Source organism: Astyanax mexicanus, chromosome 13, assembly GCF_023375975.1.
Source record: "Astyanax mexicanus isolate ESR-SI-001 chromosome 13, AstMex3_surface, whole genome shotgun sequence".
Classification (NCBI taxonomy): domain Eukaryota; kingdom Metazoa; phylum Chordata; class Actinopteri; order Characiformes; family Acestrorhamphidae; genus Astyanax; species Astyanax mexicanus.
Window position 1 is genome coordinate 255,230 of NC_064420.1, and position 22,271 is coordinate 277,500.

The window sequence follows — 22,271 nt, forward strand, 5'->3', positions numbered from 1 at the left end:
TATGGAATAAATGCACTCAGTGACTGTGGGACTTTTATTTTGAAGTGTCTTCCTGTCTCTGTGTATCTGCTGATCAGACGTGAGCGTGGATGGTGACGTGAAGCCGGATCTGAGCTGGTTTACAGCGAGACTAGGAATTCCGTTACATTTAGAAAGTAGAATAACGCATTTCTCTAAAAATGTAAGAAAACGTATTATATATTATATACTTCTATATCTTCATTTGTTAACAGAAAATGTTTTTTTATGATAAAGACGCTAGCATTACTGCTAACGTGTGCTGACTACAGATAAAAGGTGAATGTAGTGTAAATTGGAGGGTGAAGGATGTTCACTTTTTTACATATTTATTTAACGTCAGTAAAAATCTCTTTTATTATATCTATATGTCCTTAGTGCGCCTCTGTGGTGTTGAGAGTAACCCGGATGAGGAAGTTCAGTGGGAGGTCTCCTGTGTTGAGGCTCTGTGGCCGGATCTTCACCGCGGTTTCTCCTCGGAGGCTCTGCGGGTCTCCTGCTCTTCTCCTCGGTTAGCGCTGCTCCGGAGCCTCGCTGGGCTCCTCTCACCATGGCTCTCTATGAATATGTGACCCAGGAGCAGCTCGCGGGGTTTGATAAGTATAAGGTGAGGCTGGTTTTGTGGTTTATGGAGGGTTTTGTTCGGCAGGGCGGCGGGGTGAGTAATGCTAAGCCGGGCGGCATGGGCTGGACCGGGCGGAGGGAGGGAGAGAGAGACCGGGGAGAGAGAGGGGGAGGACCGCGGAGCTTCTGTTCAGTTTTAATAAGATTATTAATTAATGTGGGAAATTTTACTCTCATTATTTACACACACAGTAAACTAATATAATATCTGTATATTCAGCCTGATCTGAGGAGCTACGCTGGGCAGATAACTGCTGGTGAATGTGTGTGTCTAGGTTAACTAGAGCTAGAGCTCGGCTTACCAAGCCTAGCTAACTAACCTAGCCTAGCCTAGCTACTTAACCTAACCACAGCTAAAGCTAGGCTAGGTTAGTAGAGCTAGGCTAGGTTAACTAGCTAGAGCTAGGTTAGGTTAGTTAGCTAAAGCTAAGCTAAATTAGTTAGCTAGGGTAGGCTAGGTTAGTTAGTTAGAGCTAGGTTAGGTTAATTAGCTTGAGCTAGCTTATGTTAGTTAAATAGTCTAGGTTAACTATCTAGTACTAGGCTAGTTTAACTAGCTATGGTTTGGTTAGGTAGCTGGAACTAGGCAAGGCTAACTAACTAGGCTAGGCTAGGCTAGTTAGCTAGAGCTAGGATTGGTTTACCTAGCTATAGGTAGCCTAGGTTAGTTAGCTTGGCTAGGTTAGTTAACTAAAGCTAGGCCAGGTTAGTTAGCTAGCTAGAGCTAGGTTAACTAGCTAGTGCTAAGCTAGGCTAGGTTAACTACTTAGAGCTAGGCTAGGTTAATTAGCTAATGCTAAGCTAGGTTAGGTTAACTACTTAGAGCTAAGCTAGGCTAGGTTAACTAGCTAGATCTATGCTAGGCTAGTTTAGTTATCTAGCACTGTGTTGTGTAAATAAAGTGTAGACAAAGGGTTAAAAGTTAATTGATAAATGTGGACGTTTTGCCAATTAAAATGGAATAATAAGTGGGTTTTCTACGTTAAGAGTCCCTCAGAATTAAGTTTTAAGGCCCATAAAAATACTGATGATGATTTTAAGAGTAATATAATGTTTATTGTGCTTTAATGTGTGTGAGCTCCAGAGTCCAGAGTTCTGGGCTGTTCTGAATGATGGAGATAAATGTGAATTTCTCAGTATCCTGATTTGTTGATTTATCTCAGTGTTTTATGTTGTTATGTCAGTCTGCCCTCATGTGACATGGTGTTAAAGGTGGTCATGTCCTTGATCTGATCTACAGAGCTTCTTTGTGATCATTAACATCTGTGAAGATCCCCATGCTGTAGTGTGTGTGTAGTGTGTGTGTGTGTGGGTGGGTGGGTGGGTGGGTGGGTGGGTGTGTAAAGTGATTGCTGTTCATTCACTGACACACAAATACACAAATAAATAAGCCTTTGGTCCAGTTGGCAGTGTTTCTGAGTGCAGGGCAGTAGGTCTGTAAGCGGTGCGTCAGATTTATAATCTTTATTAGCCTCTGGATGTTATTGTGGAGGCTGTAGTGAATAAGATACTCAGTGTTCACTTCTGTATTTTTCTTAATTTATAATAAAAACAATGTTGGCAAGTACAATCAATAACTAAGATCTCTAACCACTGAGTCTGATTGCTGCGTATAAATTAGGGCTGCAACGATTAGTCGATGTGTTGATAATTAAAATTTTTTACTACAAGTTTAATTGTCGACTAATCCTTAATGTGTAACAGTACTGCGTTACACAAAGTGCTGGAGACAGAAGCTGAGGATCACTCATACAGGTCACACTTTCACACTTAACTTAGTCTAGGTCTCCAAAAGTGCCCAAACACAACAGATTACTTATCACTTTCCACGTTTAAACAATATCTAGACATTTAAATGCATTTTAAAATCTCATGTTCAGCTGTTTTTAAATGTTTTAAGAGATGGGGAAGATTGCAGAAATAATCATATATATATATATATATATATATTTACTGTAGTATCTCAGGGTGTGGTTGTGAGTGGATATATTGCAGGAGCAGTGTGTTGTTCTCTGGTTTATACAGCGGTGAGTCACACTTCATCAGATTAAAGCTGGTCGTGCGCTGATGGAGGCATGGCGGTGGTTCTGTGTGGGGGTGTGGAAGAGGGATAGAAATTGGGCAACAGTGAACTGTCTTCATGACGTGGCGATAGTGAGGACGGTGGAGTGTGAACCGAGGTGATAGTGTGTGTGTGTGAAGCATCTTCTTTTGTTAATTAACATTTTTCTTTTTCTCCTGCGTCTTTGTGTTTTCAGTACAGTGCAGTGGACACCAACCCGCTGTCCGTCTATGTTATGCACCCTTTCTGGAACTCTATGGTGAAGGTGAGTAGTGAGTAGTGAGTAAATCCAGAGCAGAATCCTCCCTCTAAATCTGATTCAATCCCCCCTTGTCTGTGATTAGTCCTAATTTCTGTGTTGACTAAATCATTGAATTTTCTTCACAGACTTTACATTCACTGTGATTGGTCTAAATCAGTGAATAGTCACAGATCATTCCCTGAACGTGATTAGTATAAATCAGTGTGTTGACTGTGTGATTATTCTATTTAACTGGGTTTTTTTTCCCTCACTGTGATTAGTGTAAATCTAGATGTTATTTATTTTTGGATTTTGTCAGAGATCATCCTCTGGCTGTGATTATTCTATTTAACTGTGTTTAGTCCCCTTGAATCCCTTTCTGACTGTGATTATTGTAAGTATAGTTATTATGTATTTTTGCACCTCCCTTATGTCTGTGATTAGTCTATTTAACTGGATCCCCTTTCTGACTGTGATTAATCTGAATCTCTATGCTGTGTTCTCAGGGATTCCTCTGACTGTATAGATTTTTAATATAGATTTACTGCAGTAATCCTTCAACAGCTTTGTTGTTTCCAGGACTGTGATTAGTCTAAATCATTGCATTGATTGGTTGGGAAGCCCCCCTGACCGTGATTATGTTTATTCTGATATAAAAACAGTGGTTAGACACTGGTATGAAGATTAAATAAATAAAATATCAGAGTTTGTGTAAATCTGCTGTGTTAAAGATTTTTTCTCTCTCTCTCTCTCAGGTTTTGCCCACATGGTTGGCACCAAATCTGATAACGTTCACTGGCTTCATGTTCCTGGTGCTGAACTTCGTCATCCTCTCGTTGTATGATTTTGATTTCTACGCCTCAGGTAAGAAATACAGAGTGAAATACATAAATATATGATCTTATGCTTGTATTTAAACTTTGACATTTAAGTGCTGCAGTAGTAGTCTTGAAATTAAAATGTTGTTTTCTGTGTTTTTCACAAAAAGCTTCTGAAGTATTGAGATATATCGCTCATTTCTGATGTTTGTGTATAATGCCTGTTGTTTCCTGCAGCTTCTTATTCTTGTTTTGTTTCTGTATGTTTTGTTGTAGCTGAGGGTCACTCGCACGTGCCCAGTTGGGTCTGGATCGCGGCTGGTCTCTTTAATTTCATAGCGTACACATTAGGTAAGTATTGTGTGTACTTTTATTAAAAAGCTCTGAAACAGGATTAAATTCAGGCCAGTGGAGGACTTACAATAGAACAATAATAATAATATCAGAGTGGTCCGGTGGTCTAATACGCTGCCAGTATGATCAGGAGATTGTTGGTTCAAATCCCGGTCATGCAGCTTGCCATCAGCTGCAGGAGCCCTTTTTCCCCTCATCACTCCTAGGGTGATGTGGATCAGCACAAGGCTGTGTCTGTGAGCTGATCTATCAGAACCACCAGAGTCGCTGCGCTTTCCTCCGAGCGTTAGCGCTGTGATGCTACTAGCAGCAGTTCAAAAAAGAAGTGTCGGAGGAGGCGTGTGCTGGTCTTCTTAACCCTCCTGATGTTGGAGCATCACTAGTGATAGGGGGAGTCCTACATTTTATTAGCCTTTGGTTCTTAAAGGTTGATAATTGGTATTTAAATGGAAAATGACTGAAAACATTAGAGAGGACTTAAAGGATGCTAAATAATAGAGCAGATTGTGAGTTCTAGACCTTTAAATAAGTTAATAGACGAGCTGATCTGTGTCTGATGCTGTATGAGGCTCTATCTGTGAAATAAGTCGTTAATAATCAATGGAATTAAATTGTTAGATGGTTTATTACAGTGTAAATATAAGTGTATATAATATAATGTATATAATGTAATATATTGTGTGTGTGTGTGTGTGTGTGTGTGTGTAGATGGTGTGGACGGTAAACAGGCCCGCAGGACGAACTCCAGCACTCCTCTGGGGGAGCTGTTTGATCACGGGTTGGATAGCTGGGCGTGTGTGTTCTTCGTGTGCTCCATGTACTCGGTGTTTGGTCGCGGGGCGAGCGGCGTCGGCGTGATCACGCTCTACTACCTGCTCTGGGTCGTCCTCTTCTCCTTCATCCTCTCACACTGGGAGAAATACAACACCGGCGTCCTCTTCCTGCCCTGGGGCTACGACCTCAGCCAAGTGGTGAGATTCACACTCTCCCTGCACAACTACACACACTATATACACACTCACACACTCTCACACTCACTATACACTCTTACACACTATACAAACGCTTACACACTATGCACACTCACTATGTATACACACACATCCTCACTATACACACACTACACACTATTTATACACATACACACACTATATACACTATATATATATATATATATACACACACTCACAAGGAAAGTAAAAACAATAATAAAGTGCTGATATATTAAAGTATTGTGATGTTCTGTAATACTGTCTATTTACAAAAACACAGCTGATTCTAATTGACTTCAACAACCTCCAAAAAATAGTGATTTATTTGCATGGGTAACTCTAAGTCTATGTCCCTATCACTATTATTTAAAAACCTGGGTAAAGTACAGTTCTTCTTTAATAGAGTCTATTTAAAATGACTAGTGTTAGCTTTAGCCTTGTAGCTCCTGTTTAACACTAAATACAGAAGTAAACTCCTCCCACACTGATCACCTGATCCTTCTATCTTTGTGTTTCAGACAATTTCTATTGTGTATATAATAACAGCGGTGGTTGGAGTGGAGACGTGGTTCGAGCCGGTGATTTGGCAAATCCACTACAGAGATCTGTTCATCGTCATGATCCTGGGTGAGAACGCTGCGCTCTCATTGGTTAATAGAACAGGGACTCCTCCAGTTAACCAGGGTTCATTTTTATTGAGCCACACTTAAATTTTCACCCTTTTATTTTCCTTTATTGTGAAGGCTTGTGAAAGTAAGTGCTCTGATTTCTGATTTTCTTTGTTTCTTTTGTTTGTGTTATAGGATGCCTGTTCGCTGTAACATTGCCAATGAGCCTCTATAACGTCCTAAAGTAAGTATGTTTAACTCCATATATCACAATAGTTTTAGCTTAGCCCTCCAGAATTGAGTTTTGGATCATTTTAATCATATGTAGTTCATGTGGGAATTAATGAGTATATTGTGGTGTTTTTTATTTTCCTCAGGGCGTATAGAAACAACACACTGAAGCACAGCTCTTTATACGAGGCTCTCCTGCCCTTCTTCTCCCCGGCGCTCCTCTTCATCCTCTCCACACTGTGGGTCAGTCTTTCCCCCAATCACATCCTGGAGCTGCAGCCCAGGATCTTCTACCTGATGGTGGGAACGGCCTTCGCCAACGTCACTGTGAGTCTGAATCTCTGCAGCTCTGCTCTGCTCCAGTTCTTTAAAGGAAATTACAGTCTCATTCATTAACTGGACTTCATAACTACAGTGGTGCAGTATTGCCTGCAACAGGTAAACAGTGGTCCTTATGGTGTATTTTAAACTATGCAGAAGTTAATATAGCTTTATTGTACAGCTGAAGGCAGTGAAATTTCTGGGAAATGTAGTAAAAACTCCTAGGTTTGGGTACCGATATGATGCTTTGAATTCGGTACAGATATCCAAACAATACTTTTTTGACACCTTTTTCTTAATTAAAAAAAAAAGATAATTATAAGTGATAGTTATTCTCACCCAGCATAATTTTTTGACAGCCGCCATGAGTCATTTTCTTATTCTGTCACCATGAGAGACTCCATCTTTCTGAATCTTGCTGGGGAAAGAAAAAACACACACACACTTAGATACACATACAGCATTGTGCTCTGTAGAATGGGTACAGACACTACATAGACCAGACCATTGTGTTCACGCCATGTCCTGTAACATCCTGTAAAATATTCTCTCTCTCTCTCTCTCTCTCTCTCTCTCTGTCTCTCTCTCTCTCTCTGTCTCTCTCTCTCTCTCTCTCTCTCTCTCTCTGTGTTCAGTGTAAGCTGATCGTGTGTCAGATGAGTAATACTCGGTGTGAGCCGCTGAGTTGGCTGCTGGTGCCGATGGCGGTGGTGGTGGTGCTGGTGCTCTCGGGGGTGGTGCAGCAGAGTGAGGCGGTGCTGCTGTACGTGTGTACGGCTGTGGTGGTTTTCATGCACATACACTACGGCGTGTCTGTGGTGAGTATGCACTCCCAAAAACTGTGCAAGAATATAACAGCATGAAAAACACCATCTTCAATCACACTAACTATTAATAAACCTAATATTTACAGGCCTGACTGTGCAGCCTGTTCTTTTCTTTCTTTATTCTTTGATTAACATTTTTCCCAACCAATCATTTTCAAAATATGTTTCTGTAGAACTTAATTTAAGTTCTCTACAACTGCAGAACTCTTATATATTTATCTTTGTCAACAAAAGAGAAACCCACATCCTCATCATAAAAAGCAGGACGAGGATGATGTTTCTGTGTACTTTGGTAGAAGGACATTCACAATATGCAAATCAATCAATAATCTGCAATAACCCTGCACCACTTGTGACGTCTAACCATTTGGGTCTCACCACTATTAGAGGCACACTGCTCAGCCTAATCAGCTCTCCCTCCTGCCCCGCCTCTAAACCCATACATCACCCAGTGCCCCTCTCAAACTACTACTCCCATTTTTTATCTTTTTTTTTTCTGGCCTGGCATCAAAATTTCATAGCAAAAAGGTGTTTGTGTTCTTGATGTTTTATTTCAACTGTTTAAATATGAATTTTGACATTTATTTCTATTGTCACATTATTCAGTCTTTGGTCTCCGGTCAGCTATGCAGTCTGACAGGTTAATCTCTGGGCTGGGCGTGGCTTGTGGTTTACTCTTTATAACTGAGAGTCCAGTATTGTAGGATGTTTTTTTTTTTTTTTTTTAACCAAGCATGAATCCTTATCTCACTCAATCTCTTTCGCTCTTTTTCTCACTGTTTCTCTCTCACGCTCTCTCTCTCTATCAATCTTTTTTGCTCTCTCTCTCTCTCTCTCTCTCTCTCTCTCTCTCTCTGCAGGTGAAGCAGTTGAGCGATCACTTCAATATCTTTGCGTTCTCTCTGAAGAAGCCGAGTTCTGACTGACAGGACGAGCAGAAGATCGGCCTCACGGCTGCAGAGGTTTAAGCTTTTCTCCAGCCTCCTCTGCAGCCGGCCGACACCCGACCATCACCACCCACCTCACCCCCACCTCACCTCCACCCAAAACCCTGCTGACCAAACAAGCCTTCCCAGCCGGAGCCCACACACGCAGCTGCACCACCAGGACCGAGTGAGCCTAGAGACGCAGCTGCACCACGGGGCCCTGAGTCTCTGTGTGCTCAGCTGATTGGCCGGCTCTGTGGAGCTGCGTTCGTGTGTTTAGTTCGACGCTGAGGAGATTCGCTTGTTTCCTACGGAAATGTGCTTCAGCGAAGATACGGGATCTAACTACGGTTAACACACACACACACACACACACAACATCCTCAGACATCCATAACTACACAACCACACACACACTCACACATTCAGGCATGCCCAGTCACACACACAACCCATCACAACACACACAACACACAAACTCCTGTTCACACAGTTAATGAATGTTTAGTGCATTATTTGCCTTGGGGCGTATTTTTGGGGTATTATTATTATTTTATTTCTTGAACAAAAAAAAGAAACAGCCCTGATGTTTTTGTATTCGGTCGAGTTTGTAGCTTTATGAAAATCCCTGATCTAAATAATGATGATTTTTATTTTACTGGTGGATGATTTAATGTAATTTTTGTTTGGTAGAGATCGTTTTTAAGGCATCATGTTCTTCGCTGTGCCTGACAGCTCTGTAAAGTATAAACCTCTGTAAAAGAAGAAAAACAGTTTTTTAGAACTCACTTTAGAACAAACCCTGAACTTCTACAACATCTCCAGCTCACCAGGAGCTCACCAGGAGCTCAGCAGGAGCTGTAATGAACCAGTGGATCTGTGACCTCCTCACACGCAGCCTCAGCCCCTCACGGACTTGTTATAGGGTGTGGTTTTTAAGGGGCCAAACCTTTTTCTTTTTCTTTTTCTTTTTAAATTCTACTGTACCCACAAACCTCAGCTCCTTATTTCTTATTTTTCTGTTAGTTTTGTCAGATTGTTGGATGTTGGTGATGGTGTGTGTCAGTCTGCCGGTTTTCAGATTCTCAGCTTCATTTTCTTTTGTCTCTTTTTGTTTGTTTTTTTTCGCTTGCTTGATTTTCACTAGTGAGCTTTTATTGAGTTTATTTGCGCTTGAATGAAGAGTGCGCTTCAAAGCCTGTCCAGGAGGGGGCGCACTCGGAGTGTGAGCGGGCCGCACCCCGCTTCGTACTCTAAACGCGATAAAAGCACTGTAGTGTCTCTCTCTCTCTCTCTCTCTCTCTCTCTCTCTCTCTCTCTCTCTCTCTCTCTCTCTCTCTCTCTCTCTCTCTCTCTCTCTCTCTGTGCTGCCAAACTGCTGCCAAGACTCGCTTTATCTTTCTTTCTTTCTTTTTATTTCCTTGTTTTTCTTTTTTGATTTAAGGCTTTAGGGCTGCATCATAATAATAATAATACGAACAGATTATATAACGGCGATTTAGTTTTTACGTAGCATAGAGATAAGTTTAAGCTACTATGTGTGAAGTAAATATACAGCGCTGTGTTCAAGAATCGCACATGTTGACTTGACGGCGGTTAAACTTGACTATACTGTTGTAGTACTGGAGTGATCCAGCAGGTGAGGTGATTGCGTATTTGATACTACCTCCACCATGCTTTTGAGCGCTGCTTGAAATCACTGCTCGAGTCCCACCTCGACTCCTCGACGTCTGCTGGAACTGATTGATTGTACAGTCTTTTTTTTTTTTTTTTTTTTAATTTTGTTAAACTAAACCTGAGTACAAGGGAGAAGGTAGAATCTCTTGTGGGTGTGTCGTCATTGTGTACGTATGATGACATGCCAAAAGTCATGGGACAATAACTATCTACTCTAAGTATTGTGTCCCGTGACTTTTGCCTCTCTGTACACAGAGACCTGCGAGAGTCACTCGTCTCTGTTCACGTGGACAGTTTAAGCCAGACACTGCCGGTCATGATGATAAATAATCCACGGTGAGTGTGGTGATATTGTACATATTACCTTTTGTGACGTATTTAATTCACCTGGCGCTGTGAAACTGAAGAACGTTAAATTAAATGGCCACAAAACTTGAACTAGAAATGGAATGTCCATCATTCTGGCAACACTGAAAACTCCGATAATTGACGTGGCCTTGCCATGAGCACATCGGCCAGTGTTTAACCTCACTTTAACCACAAGGTGGTGTTTCCACCATCAACAGTTGGTTGGAAATTTAACAGCATAGAATAGAAAAAAAATAACGCGCAGTGATTGGTCACAGGCTCATTTGCATATTCCAGCCTTGCATATATTGCAGCCTTCTGTCATATTAAGATTAATATTAGTATTGCAAAGACTGGTGTTTAAAAATATAAACTAATTATAATGTCTCTGATTTTTCAGCCCTATTGCTTTTATTATTTTATTTTCTTAGTTTTTTTATTGTTGTTTTTAGTTTTAATGGAAAGTGGTCATATACACCGTAAGTGGAATGTTCAATTACATCTTTCATACGATGTCCAAAGTGTGTGTGTGTGTGTGTGTGTGTGTTTTGCAATGTATGTACATAGCGTGTGTGTGTGTATGAGTGTTGACTCTGATTGGTTGCTCTTACTCCGGACAGTTCTCCTGTGGGCTCTGTATTTCAGGGTCTGTCTGTAAATCCACTGTTCAATACTCACATCTGAGTGTTTAATTATTTAATGATTATAAAATGATTGTTTTTAATGTTTTATTGGTTCAGATTTAAGGAAAACCTCTCAGAGACGCTCCAGTGTGAGTGAAGATGACTCTCTAGCTGCTCACTGGTCCACTGATATATAGATATAAATATATAAATATAAATATGCTCATATACGTACAGACTGTAATCTCCTGATTGGATCTCTGGTTGTTTAAGGGACGGTCCACAGTTCAGATAATAGCGCGTGTGTTTTCTGTGTAAAAAGCGAATAGTTCTGTAAAAATAAACCTGTTCTCGGACCCTGTGTATGAGGTCAGTATTTATTGTAATGTCTTTTACTTTTTATTTTGGATTTTTTTTTGTCTCTTTTTTTTCTTCTTTTTTTTGAAATAAAGCAGACTAACGTGGTGCTCTAATGTCTGAGTTTAAAGAGTGATGTGATGCTTTTCTCTGTCCTTTTTTAATCTAATCTCTTAACCAAATATCTCACTCACTTTCCAGGTTGTTGAAGGTGTGGAATATGGAGCTACACTAGAGTTTATTTATTCAATTAAAGCTCTTATTTAAACTCAGTAACTCAGAAAAATACAACATTCTAGTTTAAAAAGCATAAAAAATACCCTGAGATATTATAATACAGTGATATAGTACAGTTATAAAATAGTTAAAGCACAGTAATGCTATGTTTACATTACCAGGCTGTAATGATTCATATCTGATTTTTTGCTCAATGTGGATCAGATCTGATTTTTTTATGACTGTGTGAACATGCCAAAAGTTTTTTTTTTTTTTAATCAGATCAGGTCTAAGTCGGAAACAAATCCGATCCACGGACATGCAACATTAATGTGAACAGCCAATTTGAATTTGTGCGTCTTTTTGCTTTTATGCATTAGCATTAGCGCTATGTGCTTCTCTCTCGTCTCATTGTTTAAAAACTTTTTTTGCTTTTTCAATGGAATAAAAATAACTGTATATTTTTAAAGGCATTTTACAAATTTCTGCACTGAGAGATTAGGAAGAGCGACTTCTGATTTGTTGTTTTAGTTTTGTGGAGTATTATGGGATGGTAATACTGTACTTCAGTAGTACTGAAATGATCCAGCAGATGGAGTTATTGCACACCTTTAGAATAATGTGTACTTTATTACTGTAGAGCAGACTGTAGTACTGAGAACACTGTTGGTACAGTAATTCAGCTTCTATTAAAATATTAAGAAAAATATATTTTTACCCTTTAATATCTGTATATAATCTACACTTCAGTCCTTCACTCTCAGAACTACAGTTTCATTGATCCTACAGTCAGGATTCATACAGTCATGAAAACCTGGAAAAAGTCATGGCATTTAAAAATAGTAATTTTCAGGCCTGGATGAGTTTTGGAAAAAATACCCAGAATGTTTTGGAAAAGGCAGAAATTTGTTCTGCAAATCTCAGTGTTTCAGTTTATCGATGGAGAAAATCTATATTGGGCCGGTAATTTAGCCTCTACACAAATGAGCTCTCATTTTATAATTGAAGATCGAGTGTGAGTATGTAAATATTCAGTTTTAGACTAAAAACACTGTAAAAAATCAGAGCGTAATAAATGAGCAGAGTGAAATGTCAGCGGTGGTGTTCTGTACTGTAAAAGGTCAGAGTTCAAATCTGAGTCTGAAATCACTTTTCCTTTTTTCCTCTCATCCTGTTTCTGACAAAATAACGTCGTCAGGTTTGATTTATGTGACCTTAGAGAGACGAGCTTCCTGATTTCAGTCATAACGTCACATTTAATCAGAACAGAGCACTGCCTGGAGCTGTAACTGAATCTGATTGGCTGTTAATTTGCTGTTGTTGAGGAGAAAATCTCAGGAATGAAGCAGTTAAAATGTGAAAATATACCACAGTTAGTTCTGACCCTGCAATGTGATTGGCTGAGAGGCGTTCTATGAGTACCGTTATCAGCAGGTAATGCACTGTAACTAACTAACTGCTGTGCTGATGTTGCACACTATAGCACAAACCTCGAGCACTTTAAATCAACATTACAGTGGAATGTAAGATTTACCCAGCCAGAGAAAACAAGGTCAATTTTTTGTCAAATAACTAAAGGTTTAAATTAGACAGGCTCCTCCAGCATACTCTGTAATTACGGTATGTAATTAGGAGTATTTTTAAGTATCTAAATTGTGGAAGTTGCAAGAGACCACGTTTTCTCTATGATGAAACAAATGAAATCTCACCTTCTATAGAGCTTCAACCATCTTTATTTATTACCCTGTCAGGACCAGAACCCCTCCCCCCTCACACACACACACACACACACACACTATACACACACACTCTCCTGTATTCAGGTTAAATCTCAGATCGCAGTGTGTGAAATTGTGTTGCTGAAATGTGTGCAGAAATTCACCTCCCTTAATAAACCGGATTATATACTGTATTAAACATCCTCCCCAATTAAATTACCCCTCTAATCAGGGGTAGGGATGTGCTGGCATTGAGTGTTATCCACACACACACACACTACACACACACACACACACATTTTCTCACAGGTCTGAGATGAATTCAGAAGCTGGTGAGGAATCTGGAGGAAGCAGGGAAAGATCTCTCTCTCTCTGTTATAATTTAATGTACAGATGGAGGGATATATTGGATGAATTCATACTGAAGATGCTTTTATTTCCTTTATTTAATCCATGCAGTCATGCATAATGAATACCAGATTTCCCCTGACCCTCAACCCTATTAACCCTTTACTCTCTACAGGGCTGGAGCCATTTAGATTCCTATAAGCACAAAAAAAACACAATAATTCAACATGTTTATTCAATTATTCTGATTAATGATCAAACAAAATGGGCTTTTTCTCTACAGTACGTTTGACCTCTCTTTAAAAAGCTGAAGTAATATCACTTCATACTTATATATTATATTTATTAACACTATATAAAGGGTTCTTTAAGAATGATGTTATTTAATAACAGTTTAAATTTGCTGGTTTTGTAGAACTCTGAACTCTATATACAACCAAATAGACAGTTTTCCTACATTTGCCATTTAATTGTATTAATTTAGTTTTAATTTAATATAGTATTAATAGTATTAATTTAATACTCATATAATTCTAGATACTGATTTTACTTTGTGTTTTCCATCAATCAGCATTAAACCCGTCATATTAATATATTTATAAGTATGTTTAAATATTTACCATAAATTAAATGCTAATTAAGTTGCCACTTTTGCTTTATTAACTGATGTGTTTTAAATGTTCATCAATGGTTTTTAAGGCATTTACAACCTAATCAATAATAATCTAATAATAAGTAATAATCTAATTTATAAACTGTTTATAAATCCTTTATAAAGGTAATCTTATTTTAAAGTGGTATCTATATATGAATGAATGAATGAAAGAGCAGGCAGGGGGAGGATCATTACAGTCAGGCAGGGGTTAATTGTCTGAATCGTGCCGTTTGATTGGCTGAGTGCGTTGACCTGGCGGAACTACACGGGGTCAAATACGCATCCAGAGTTAAAGCACTTACAGACGACACGGATCACTTTAGAGGAGATTATCAGCTTAGAAAACCAGACAGCTTACTGTAAACAGTGTGTGTGTGTGTGTGTGTGTGTTTGTGTGTGTGTGTGTATAATGTGTGTGTGTGTGGTCAAAGCTCTAGACCGGGTCGAGACAGGTGGCACTTCGCCATCTGCTTTTATTATTCCACGTCTAAAAATAACAAATAAACAAACGTCTGCCAAATGTAATGTAAAATCATACGTAAGCAGCAGCAGCGATAGTAATAGGGTTACCAGGGGCAACAACAACAAGGAAAGCGCAGCGACTCTGGTGGTTCTGATACATCAGCTCACAGACGCAGCCTTGTGCTGATCCACATCACCCTAGGAGTTTATTTATTTACATTATTTACTTCATTGTAGATTAAAAATAAGTCAAAAGTACTTTGCACGACTTTGGTGTATTGCTATTGTAACGGTGCAGCTACCTGGACGTGTTCAACAAACTCTTCTCAGCAGAGGAAACTGAGCTGCTGGTTGACGCTGTGAAGGAGCTCCAGCAGCTCATTTACGGGAACAGCAATGTTATTTTATTTACTATTCTGTTTATTGTTGATGTAAAAGTTGGGTTTGTGCTGCTGTGTGTTCATGTGTGTGTAATAAGTGGGGGCGTACGCTCGGCTCGGCACAGCGCCTGTGTTACCGAGATAGCGATGAACGTCTGACTGTTGGCGTCTGTCTAGGTTGTATTCAGTCAGTGGAGCTCCTGTGTTTTCTGTTACCAAGATAAACAAGATAAAACTCCAGAAATGTACCTGAACACACCTCATTTCCAGAACACCACGCCCATCAGTGTAGATATATTCAGAAGCTCTGCTGCTGTTTAAACCAGGCAGGAGGAAAATAGGAGTGATAATACAGACTGTTGGTGTTGGGGTGTAAGATAGTGATGAGCATCAGCTGTCAGCTGTGAGCTGTAGTGATGCTGTAAGGGTTTGTTTTTGGTGCAGAAGCTTCTTATTTTAATTGTAGGCTCTGATTGATTAATTTAGTGTGATTTTGATTCTGTGCTTCATTCAGGAAGCAGCAGTCGGTTCTAAACCCTGATTCTGGAATCTGTGGAGGTTTTAAAGTGTCAGAAGCTCTGAGAGAATCAGCAGACGGGTCAGAAGAGATTCACAGTTCAGAAACGGAGCAGAATTCATCACACCCCCGTCCCGGGTCACTGCTGCTCTCTGTAATCAGTTATAATGATGGCAGGATGCTAATTGGATCATAGAGCTGCAGTAATGAGCTGTCAGAGCCGTGCAGGAAAAATACAGAGTTTTATTGCTCATGATTGTTTTTGATTGTGTAATAAATTAATAACAGGCTAAATCCAGCTTCATTACAGAGGGAATTCCTGCATGGACATCATTTGTTGACTTGAAAACAGTGCCTTTTATAAACTGTAATAAAATACTGAATTATACTGTATATTATTACTGAGTCCTGCATCCTGTATCTCCTGCTGATTCGCTGTTTCTTCCTAAATCAAGACTTCATAAATAAAACTTCATCTGTTTTTTGTTATGTATTGAAGTAACCATCTCTACTGTCAACAGAAAATTTTCTATCACATTTCTATTTACATTGCTGTGAGGATTTGGTTGCATTCTGTAAGAAGAGCATCAGTAAGAGCAGGGTATGAATAAATATTATACCACAGTTATTCCAACCCTGCAACGTGATTGGCTGAGAGGCGTTCTATGAGTGCCGCTTTCAGCCGGTAATGCACTGAAGCTAACCTGAGCTCTACATGTATTACTCCGCCCACATACAGGTAACCTAGCAACGAATGATGCAGCGCTTACAAACCAAACAGCACAACTTGACCTGTATAAATGCTATAGCAGCATATCGTGACTGTAGTAATAGTGCTAGACGTGGTGAATGTGTTGTAGATCAGTGATGCGTACTGTAGCTGTGAGTACTTCACTCTCTCCAGAGACCCCGTGCACCAGAGTGAAATAAAGAGATGCTGGCATATTCTAAAAACACACACATACACACACACACACACACACACACACACACACACACTACACACTGTACAAATGATTACATATTTCAGTAATTTTCACAGTTTTCTCAGGGGAAATGCAGATGAGTGTTCAGCACATCCTACAACTGATCCATTCAGAAATATGAGTGACGGATCTGAGGAGGAGAGGAGGACGGGGAGACGGGGGGATGGGGAGACGGGGGGATGGGATAAAGACAGAAGGAGAGCAGAGGGAATTAGGGATGAAAAACTGAAAGACATTAAAGGTAAGAGGAAGTAGAAAAAAGATGGATTAAAGGTCAGTTGTTGAAAAAAATAAGCATGTTAGTAAAATACATGAAAAACATTAAAAAGCAAGAATAATAGTTTTTATTACAGGTTAAAAACATGGGTAGGAGGAGCAAGTGTGGGTGAATTAGATATGCTATTTAAAAATCGTTAGTAGGAAAAACAATTTAGAAATAAAAATGTATTACTAAAACATATTAAAGACAGAATCCACCGATTAATAAAATAAACAAGATTATAAAGAAAATAAATGGTAGAAATAAAATGAAAGTAAAACCCTAAACAGTAAAAAATTAAAGGTTTAAAATGATTTAGTGATGCCAGTGACCTTTACAGTTTCCTGGAGTGCATTTCATATATATAGTATTTAAAATAAGAAGCACCTCTTCTCTGTGCTGGAATGCAGATGCTGTGCAGTTTTCTGGCTTTATGATGAGCATCACTCAGCACAGGCAGGAGGGGGAGGGGGTTGGGGGGGTCCTGAGGCGGCTGGAGCTCCAACATCAGCCATTCTCCTCATATTCACCTCCCCCCCCCTCACCACCACCAGCCTCCCCCTGAACCAGCAGGAGAAACTGGGTCAGAGAATTTAAAGAAACAGTGATCCTTTACACACACACACACACACACACACACACACACACACACACACACACACACACACACACACACACACACACACACAGCCTCATTTTACCCACGAGCTTCAGTCTACAGGGTGAATAAGAGATCTCTGCACTGCAGCTTTACTATTAAACCTTCATCACTCAGATAATGTTTTATAAACCCAACATATCAATGATGTTCTGTCTGGTTAAACCTAATTTAATGTATTAATTTAATCATTAAGCCATCTCTGCATTTTTACTCTTTTTAAACAAAGCTTGGGTGGCTGTAATTATAGAAATACAAAATATGTTAAATAGGTTTAGTGGCGTTTTGTATTTCCTCTTGTGTCTCTCTACTCTTATACACTCTGAACACCAAAAAAAATCCATCTATCCATTTTCTGTGAATCAGCTAAAAGAGTTTGGTGTCAGGAATCATATAAGCTTGCAGACTTTGTCTGAGGGAGGGATCTGTACCTACTGTTCGTGTCAAGTCAGGAGATGAGGAAGATATCAGAGTTTTGTGCTTCTGTCACAATTAAGGATAAACTAGCTTGTTTGTGTTTTGCCATTTAGCACAAGCTAACACTAACGTGTGGTAAACACAACAGCTTATTTGCATAAAAGTGACAGAGCCCTTAAACAGCTCTAAAGTAATAATTAATAATCTATTTATATACTGCTGTCCCATGACTTCTGGCTTGAGTGTTCGTGCTGGGAAAGGGTCAAACCAAGTTCAAATAAAAAGAGAAAGTCTTGATCTTTTTTTGTCGTTTCATTTATTTTATTTAAAACAACGCAAAAATACCACACACTACATAACTGTAATTATAATAATGATAAAAAAACACCAAAACTAAAAAAAAAATCCATAACTCAGATATACAGTCAAAAATCCTGAACTTGTGCATTTTTATAATAATAAAAAGTAATATTGATAAGGTATAAAAACAGATTTTATAAGCAAATGTTGGGCTAAAAACGTTCCCTTCATCTTCATGCCGTTTAAACACATGCTAAATTAAAGATGTCATTCCGTAAATACTTAAATACACGTTTTTTTATTTTCTAAAATGTTCTCAAAATTTATCTAAAAAAAAAAATCTAAAAAGATTCTTCATCCTAAACCCTGAAAAACCCTGAAGAATTCTCTCGCACAGAAGAGTCGGCGTGAACCTGAACACAAACACAGAGACCAGACCTTTAAAACCCACCCCCACGGCTAACAGGCTAACGGCTAACAGGCTGAGAGAGAGCAGAGAGGCCCTGTTTAGAAGATCTGAGCTGCTCTCTCTCTCTCTCTCTGTTCTTTCACAGTTTAAAGAGATAGTTTAGTGAAAAATCACATTTGCACCATTTACTCCTTTACCCCAAATGTAGAATTTAATCAGGACATGTTTGCTGTTGGATGCTGATGCAGAAACTACAGGGCTGATGTTGTTAGCATGGGAAGTGAGAGGTGGAAGGGGTGGTGGATGGTGGTAGTTTAGCCATGCAGTTGCTGCTGACTGTGTTTTTTGGAAGCGAAAGTGTTATGCAGAGTTGTAGGATAGTTCTAAAGCCAAAAGTGGTCTAAACCTGTGTTCACACTGGAGGAGCAAAAAGCAACCAATCGTTTTCTATATGAGGAAGGGTTTTATAGCCACGATTTGGCTAAATACCACACAGCAAGTTACGATTTTCCTGTTCCCAACACATCCACTTGCTGTTTAATATGTATTTCCCATCTAGAAAGGTGCTAGTGAAAGAAGATTTATTAAGATGCTGCCACTATGATCTGAAGATCGCCAGTTCAAATTCTGGATCATGCTGTTTGCCATCAGCAGCCAGAGACCGAGAGAGCACTATTGGCCTTGCTCTTTTAGAGTGGGTAGATGGCGCTCTCTCCCCTAATCATTCCCAGTGTGATGTTGATCATCACAGATTGACACTGTCAGGTGAAAGAGCAACAAGCGACCAGTCGTTTCCTATAAGAGGACGCAATTTGTAGCCGATAAATGGAGTTGAGATGATCTCTTAATGAGAACGTAAAACTCTAAACCGATTGGTTGAACAAATGGTTGATGGTTGATATCAGTGATTCTACACGTGGGGTAAGGGATTATTGGGATTATTAGGGATTATATTATTTTCACCAAACTATTCCTTTACCATCTCTCTCTCTCTGATGTCCTGGAGCCCAAACCCACCAGGTCACTGCACCGAAGAATTAAACAGGGATAGGACAGTAACAGCACCATAGTTTTCTCCTGGATTCCTCGTTTTACACGATTTGAAGAACATCTCGACACAGAGTTTATCCACGAGTATGAAAACTGTGAGATGAGGACCAACATCGGCATTTCAAAAAGGGTGACTACTTTACACAAGTTCACTTAGCTCTTGATATCACGTCCACTGTTCGGTACTCTTTGGCAGCCTCCGCACACATCCGAGGAAGAGGGAAGGTGGGGTATAGGGTTTAGGGTTGGGGGGTTTGGGTTATATATGCTAGATATATAAGTTCTACCATCAAAACATCCAAGTTCTTTCTACACCGTCATTAAATGACTTTAAAAGTACCACTCCTTATATATACCTTACAGCAGCTATACGTAACAGATATTGCCGTAACAGTCTTCGATTATATAGCCATAATCTTCTATACGCTTTACTTATAATACTCATCAAGCTTCACGCTCTAACAGTACTCCAGGTACGGCCCGCTCTTTCTTTATCGCTACAGAACGGCGCTATGATTGCGATCTTTTACTGCAAATTACAAAAAACAAACCAAACAAACATGGTGGTTTCCTACTGATATGTTCACTAGTTAGTGAAATGAAACACGACCTCACGTCAGGAAGACCAATCAAAACTCAACCCAGTAAACTTGATCTGAACAGCTGGCACTGGCACTTAGTAGAAGACTACATTACCCAGCGTGCATTTCAGCATGTGTTTCAGAAAAAGAGGAGGAGCTTATTCCAACACTAAGCTAATCGGCTTAGAAATGAAGGCTGTCGAAAGAAAGTCTGGTATCAAGATCCTAACCCGTCCTTCACAAAAAACAAGAGCAGACACACAACTGATCTCACATCAGATGCCAATGGCTAACAATAATAATCACAGAAATATGAAAAATAAAAATAACAAAAATAATGAGACAAACTACACTATTCAAAAAAATGAAACAGTGCAGAATACAGACAGAATCAATTACGCTGCATTATTATTTAATTGAAATCTAATAAAAGCAGAGAAAGACACTGTAAATAATGTTATAGACGTATAATAATAAATAATTCTATAGCTTCTAAACAGTTCTGAGGAGGTGTTGGGCTATGCTATGGGGATGCTATGACTGTTGGTGTAACTGAGGTCTAGATGTGGTCTGTATGGGTCCTGGCTGACCAGCGGCATTGTGGAATTTGTAGTCCGGACCCTCTCCATGTTGAGTAGCATTGCTGGAGTAGTTGAGTCGTTTGAGGAGGCAGGAAGTGGAGATACGGGGTCTGAGCTGGAGATCTGATCTCGCTAAAGCAGAGGGATGCGTTCTGAGATGTGGAGTTGAAGCTGAGTGAAGTATTATGGGACTTGTAGTTCTCTGAGGTTGTGTTGGGCTATGCTATGTGGATGCTAGGCCTGTTTGAGTAACTGAGGTTTAGCTCTGGACTGTATGTTTCCTGCTTGGCTGCTTGAATGCCTGCATTGTGGGATTTGTATTCCAGACCCGCTCCATGTTGAGTAGCTTGATGAGTGCTGCGCTATGTGGCCTGTTGCATTGTGGGATTTGTAGTGAAGGGTTTTGTGATTTCAGTTCTATGCAGTTGTGTGCTGATTTAAGCTAAGTAGCTGCTAGGACCGTTCGATAAAATTGAGGTTCAGATGTGGACTACATGGATCCTTTTTTGAAGAGTTGCATTCTGGGATTTGTAGTCCAGACCAGTGCACATTGAGTAGCATGTTTTTGTAGGCGGGAAATAAAGATGCAGAGTCTGGGCTGACGACTTAAGCTTTTGATAGCATAGCGAGGGATGCGTTCCGAGAGGCTGAGTGAAGGATTGTGGGACTTGTAGTCCTTGTGGCTGGGAAGGGATTGTCGTTGGCATTTTGTGAGCATTTTAAAGGCTTTTCTTCTGCGGAGCATTGAGTTTCCTCATTCCCCTTATCCTCCCGAGCAGCTCCTGTACGAACGTCTGAGAGAGAGAGGGAGAGACAGAGAGAGAGGAGAAGGAGAGAGAGAGAGAGGGAGAGAAAGAGAGGGAGAGATAGAGATGTGCAGATGTTGTCATTAGTCATCAGTTCCTGTGCTCATCATTCATTTCATCAAATACAGAGAACATCAAGTCCTGCTTTTGGACAGCGGCCAAAATCAAATAGAGGTTTGTCCTTGAGCCATCATTACCTACCTACACACTGCTCACTCTTCTGCAGTGTGTGTGAGTGTGTGTGTGTTTGTGTGTGTGTGTGTCTACACACACACATATGTGACCCACAGCCATGGGCTTCACACACAAAACAGTCTGCCACAAGGTCACTGGTCTGGTTTTGAAAGTGGTGACTCATTTGGGTGCATTGTGTGCAAAATAAAACACACACACACACACACACACACACACAGCCTGGCATTGTTTTCTGTAGATGTACAGTAATAAAGGCCTAAAACCCTTGGTGTTCTGCAGATATTCTATTTAAGCTCAGGCAGACAGAGATTAATTGCTAGTTATTGAGTTATTTTGCTAATATCATCATCCACCACAGACATTTTCCCTGTTTGTCTTTAAGTTTAAAATTATCCCAAACAGCAGAGCCAGGTTATTTTTTATCTGTTTATTTCACAAATACTACTGGTTTGAAAAAACATGAGCAGTAAATAACGTGTATTTGATTTTTCTCCACAATCAATACTTTATTTTTCCCAAAAATCATCAGAGCTCCTTATAATCCGGTACTCTTTATGTATGAATTCAGTTTAGTTCTTCAGCACCGAGACTGGAGTAGCATTAGCATTAGCCGCTAACCGTGCTAAGCGCTTGCTAACTCTTTTCCGTTTTTTTATTTATTACAGTTTTGTTTACTTAATTTGGCTAAGCTTTACCTGAATTTAAA

At 39.7% G+C, this 22,271-nt stretch overlaps 2 protein-coding genes across 3 annotated transcripts in view; one reads left to right on the forward strand and one right to left on the reverse strand.

Annotated features, from left to right (window-relative positions):
- The first annotated feature begins 81 nt into the window (after nucleotides 1-81).
- On the forward strand, nucleotides 82-11,143 carry selenoi (selenoprotein I). 2 transcript variants are annotated; one of them, XM_022677004.2, is made up of 11 exons: nucleotides 82-181; nucleotides 397-625; nucleotides 2,901-2,969; nucleotides 3,701-3,809; nucleotides 4,040-4,114; nucleotides 4,826-5,088; nucleotides 5,628-5,736; nucleotides 5,913-5,961; nucleotides 6,095-6,275; nucleotides 6,905-7,087; nucleotides 7,957-11,143. In XM_022677004.2, the coding sequence occupies exons 2-11, from the start codon at nucleotides 569-571 to the stop codon at nucleotides 8,062-8,064; spliced, it is 1,203 nt and encodes a 400-aa protein (XP_022532725.2). In that variant the 5' UTR covers nucleotides 82-181; nucleotides 397-568; the 3' UTR covers nucleotides 8,065-11,143. The 2 variants fall into 2 exon arrangements, with proteins under 2 accessions (XP_022532725.2, XP_022532726.2); XM_022677005.2 differs by having other exon boundaries at nucleotides 93-297.
- A 6,797-nt stretch (nucleotides 11,144-17,940) lies between these two features.
- The window catches only part of ppp1r14c (protein phosphatase 1, regulatory (inhibitor) subunit 14C), a 16,336-nt gene continuing 12,005 nt past the window's right edge, over nucleotides 17,941-22,271 (reverse strand). The window contains exon 4 of the mRNA XM_022677006.2: nucleotides 17,941-21,358. Coding sequence (XP_022532727.1) covers nucleotides 21,284-21,358 — 75 coding nt within the window. The 3' untranslated portion in view covers nucleotides 17,941-21,283. The remainder of the gene's footprint in view (nucleotides 21,359-22,271) is intronic.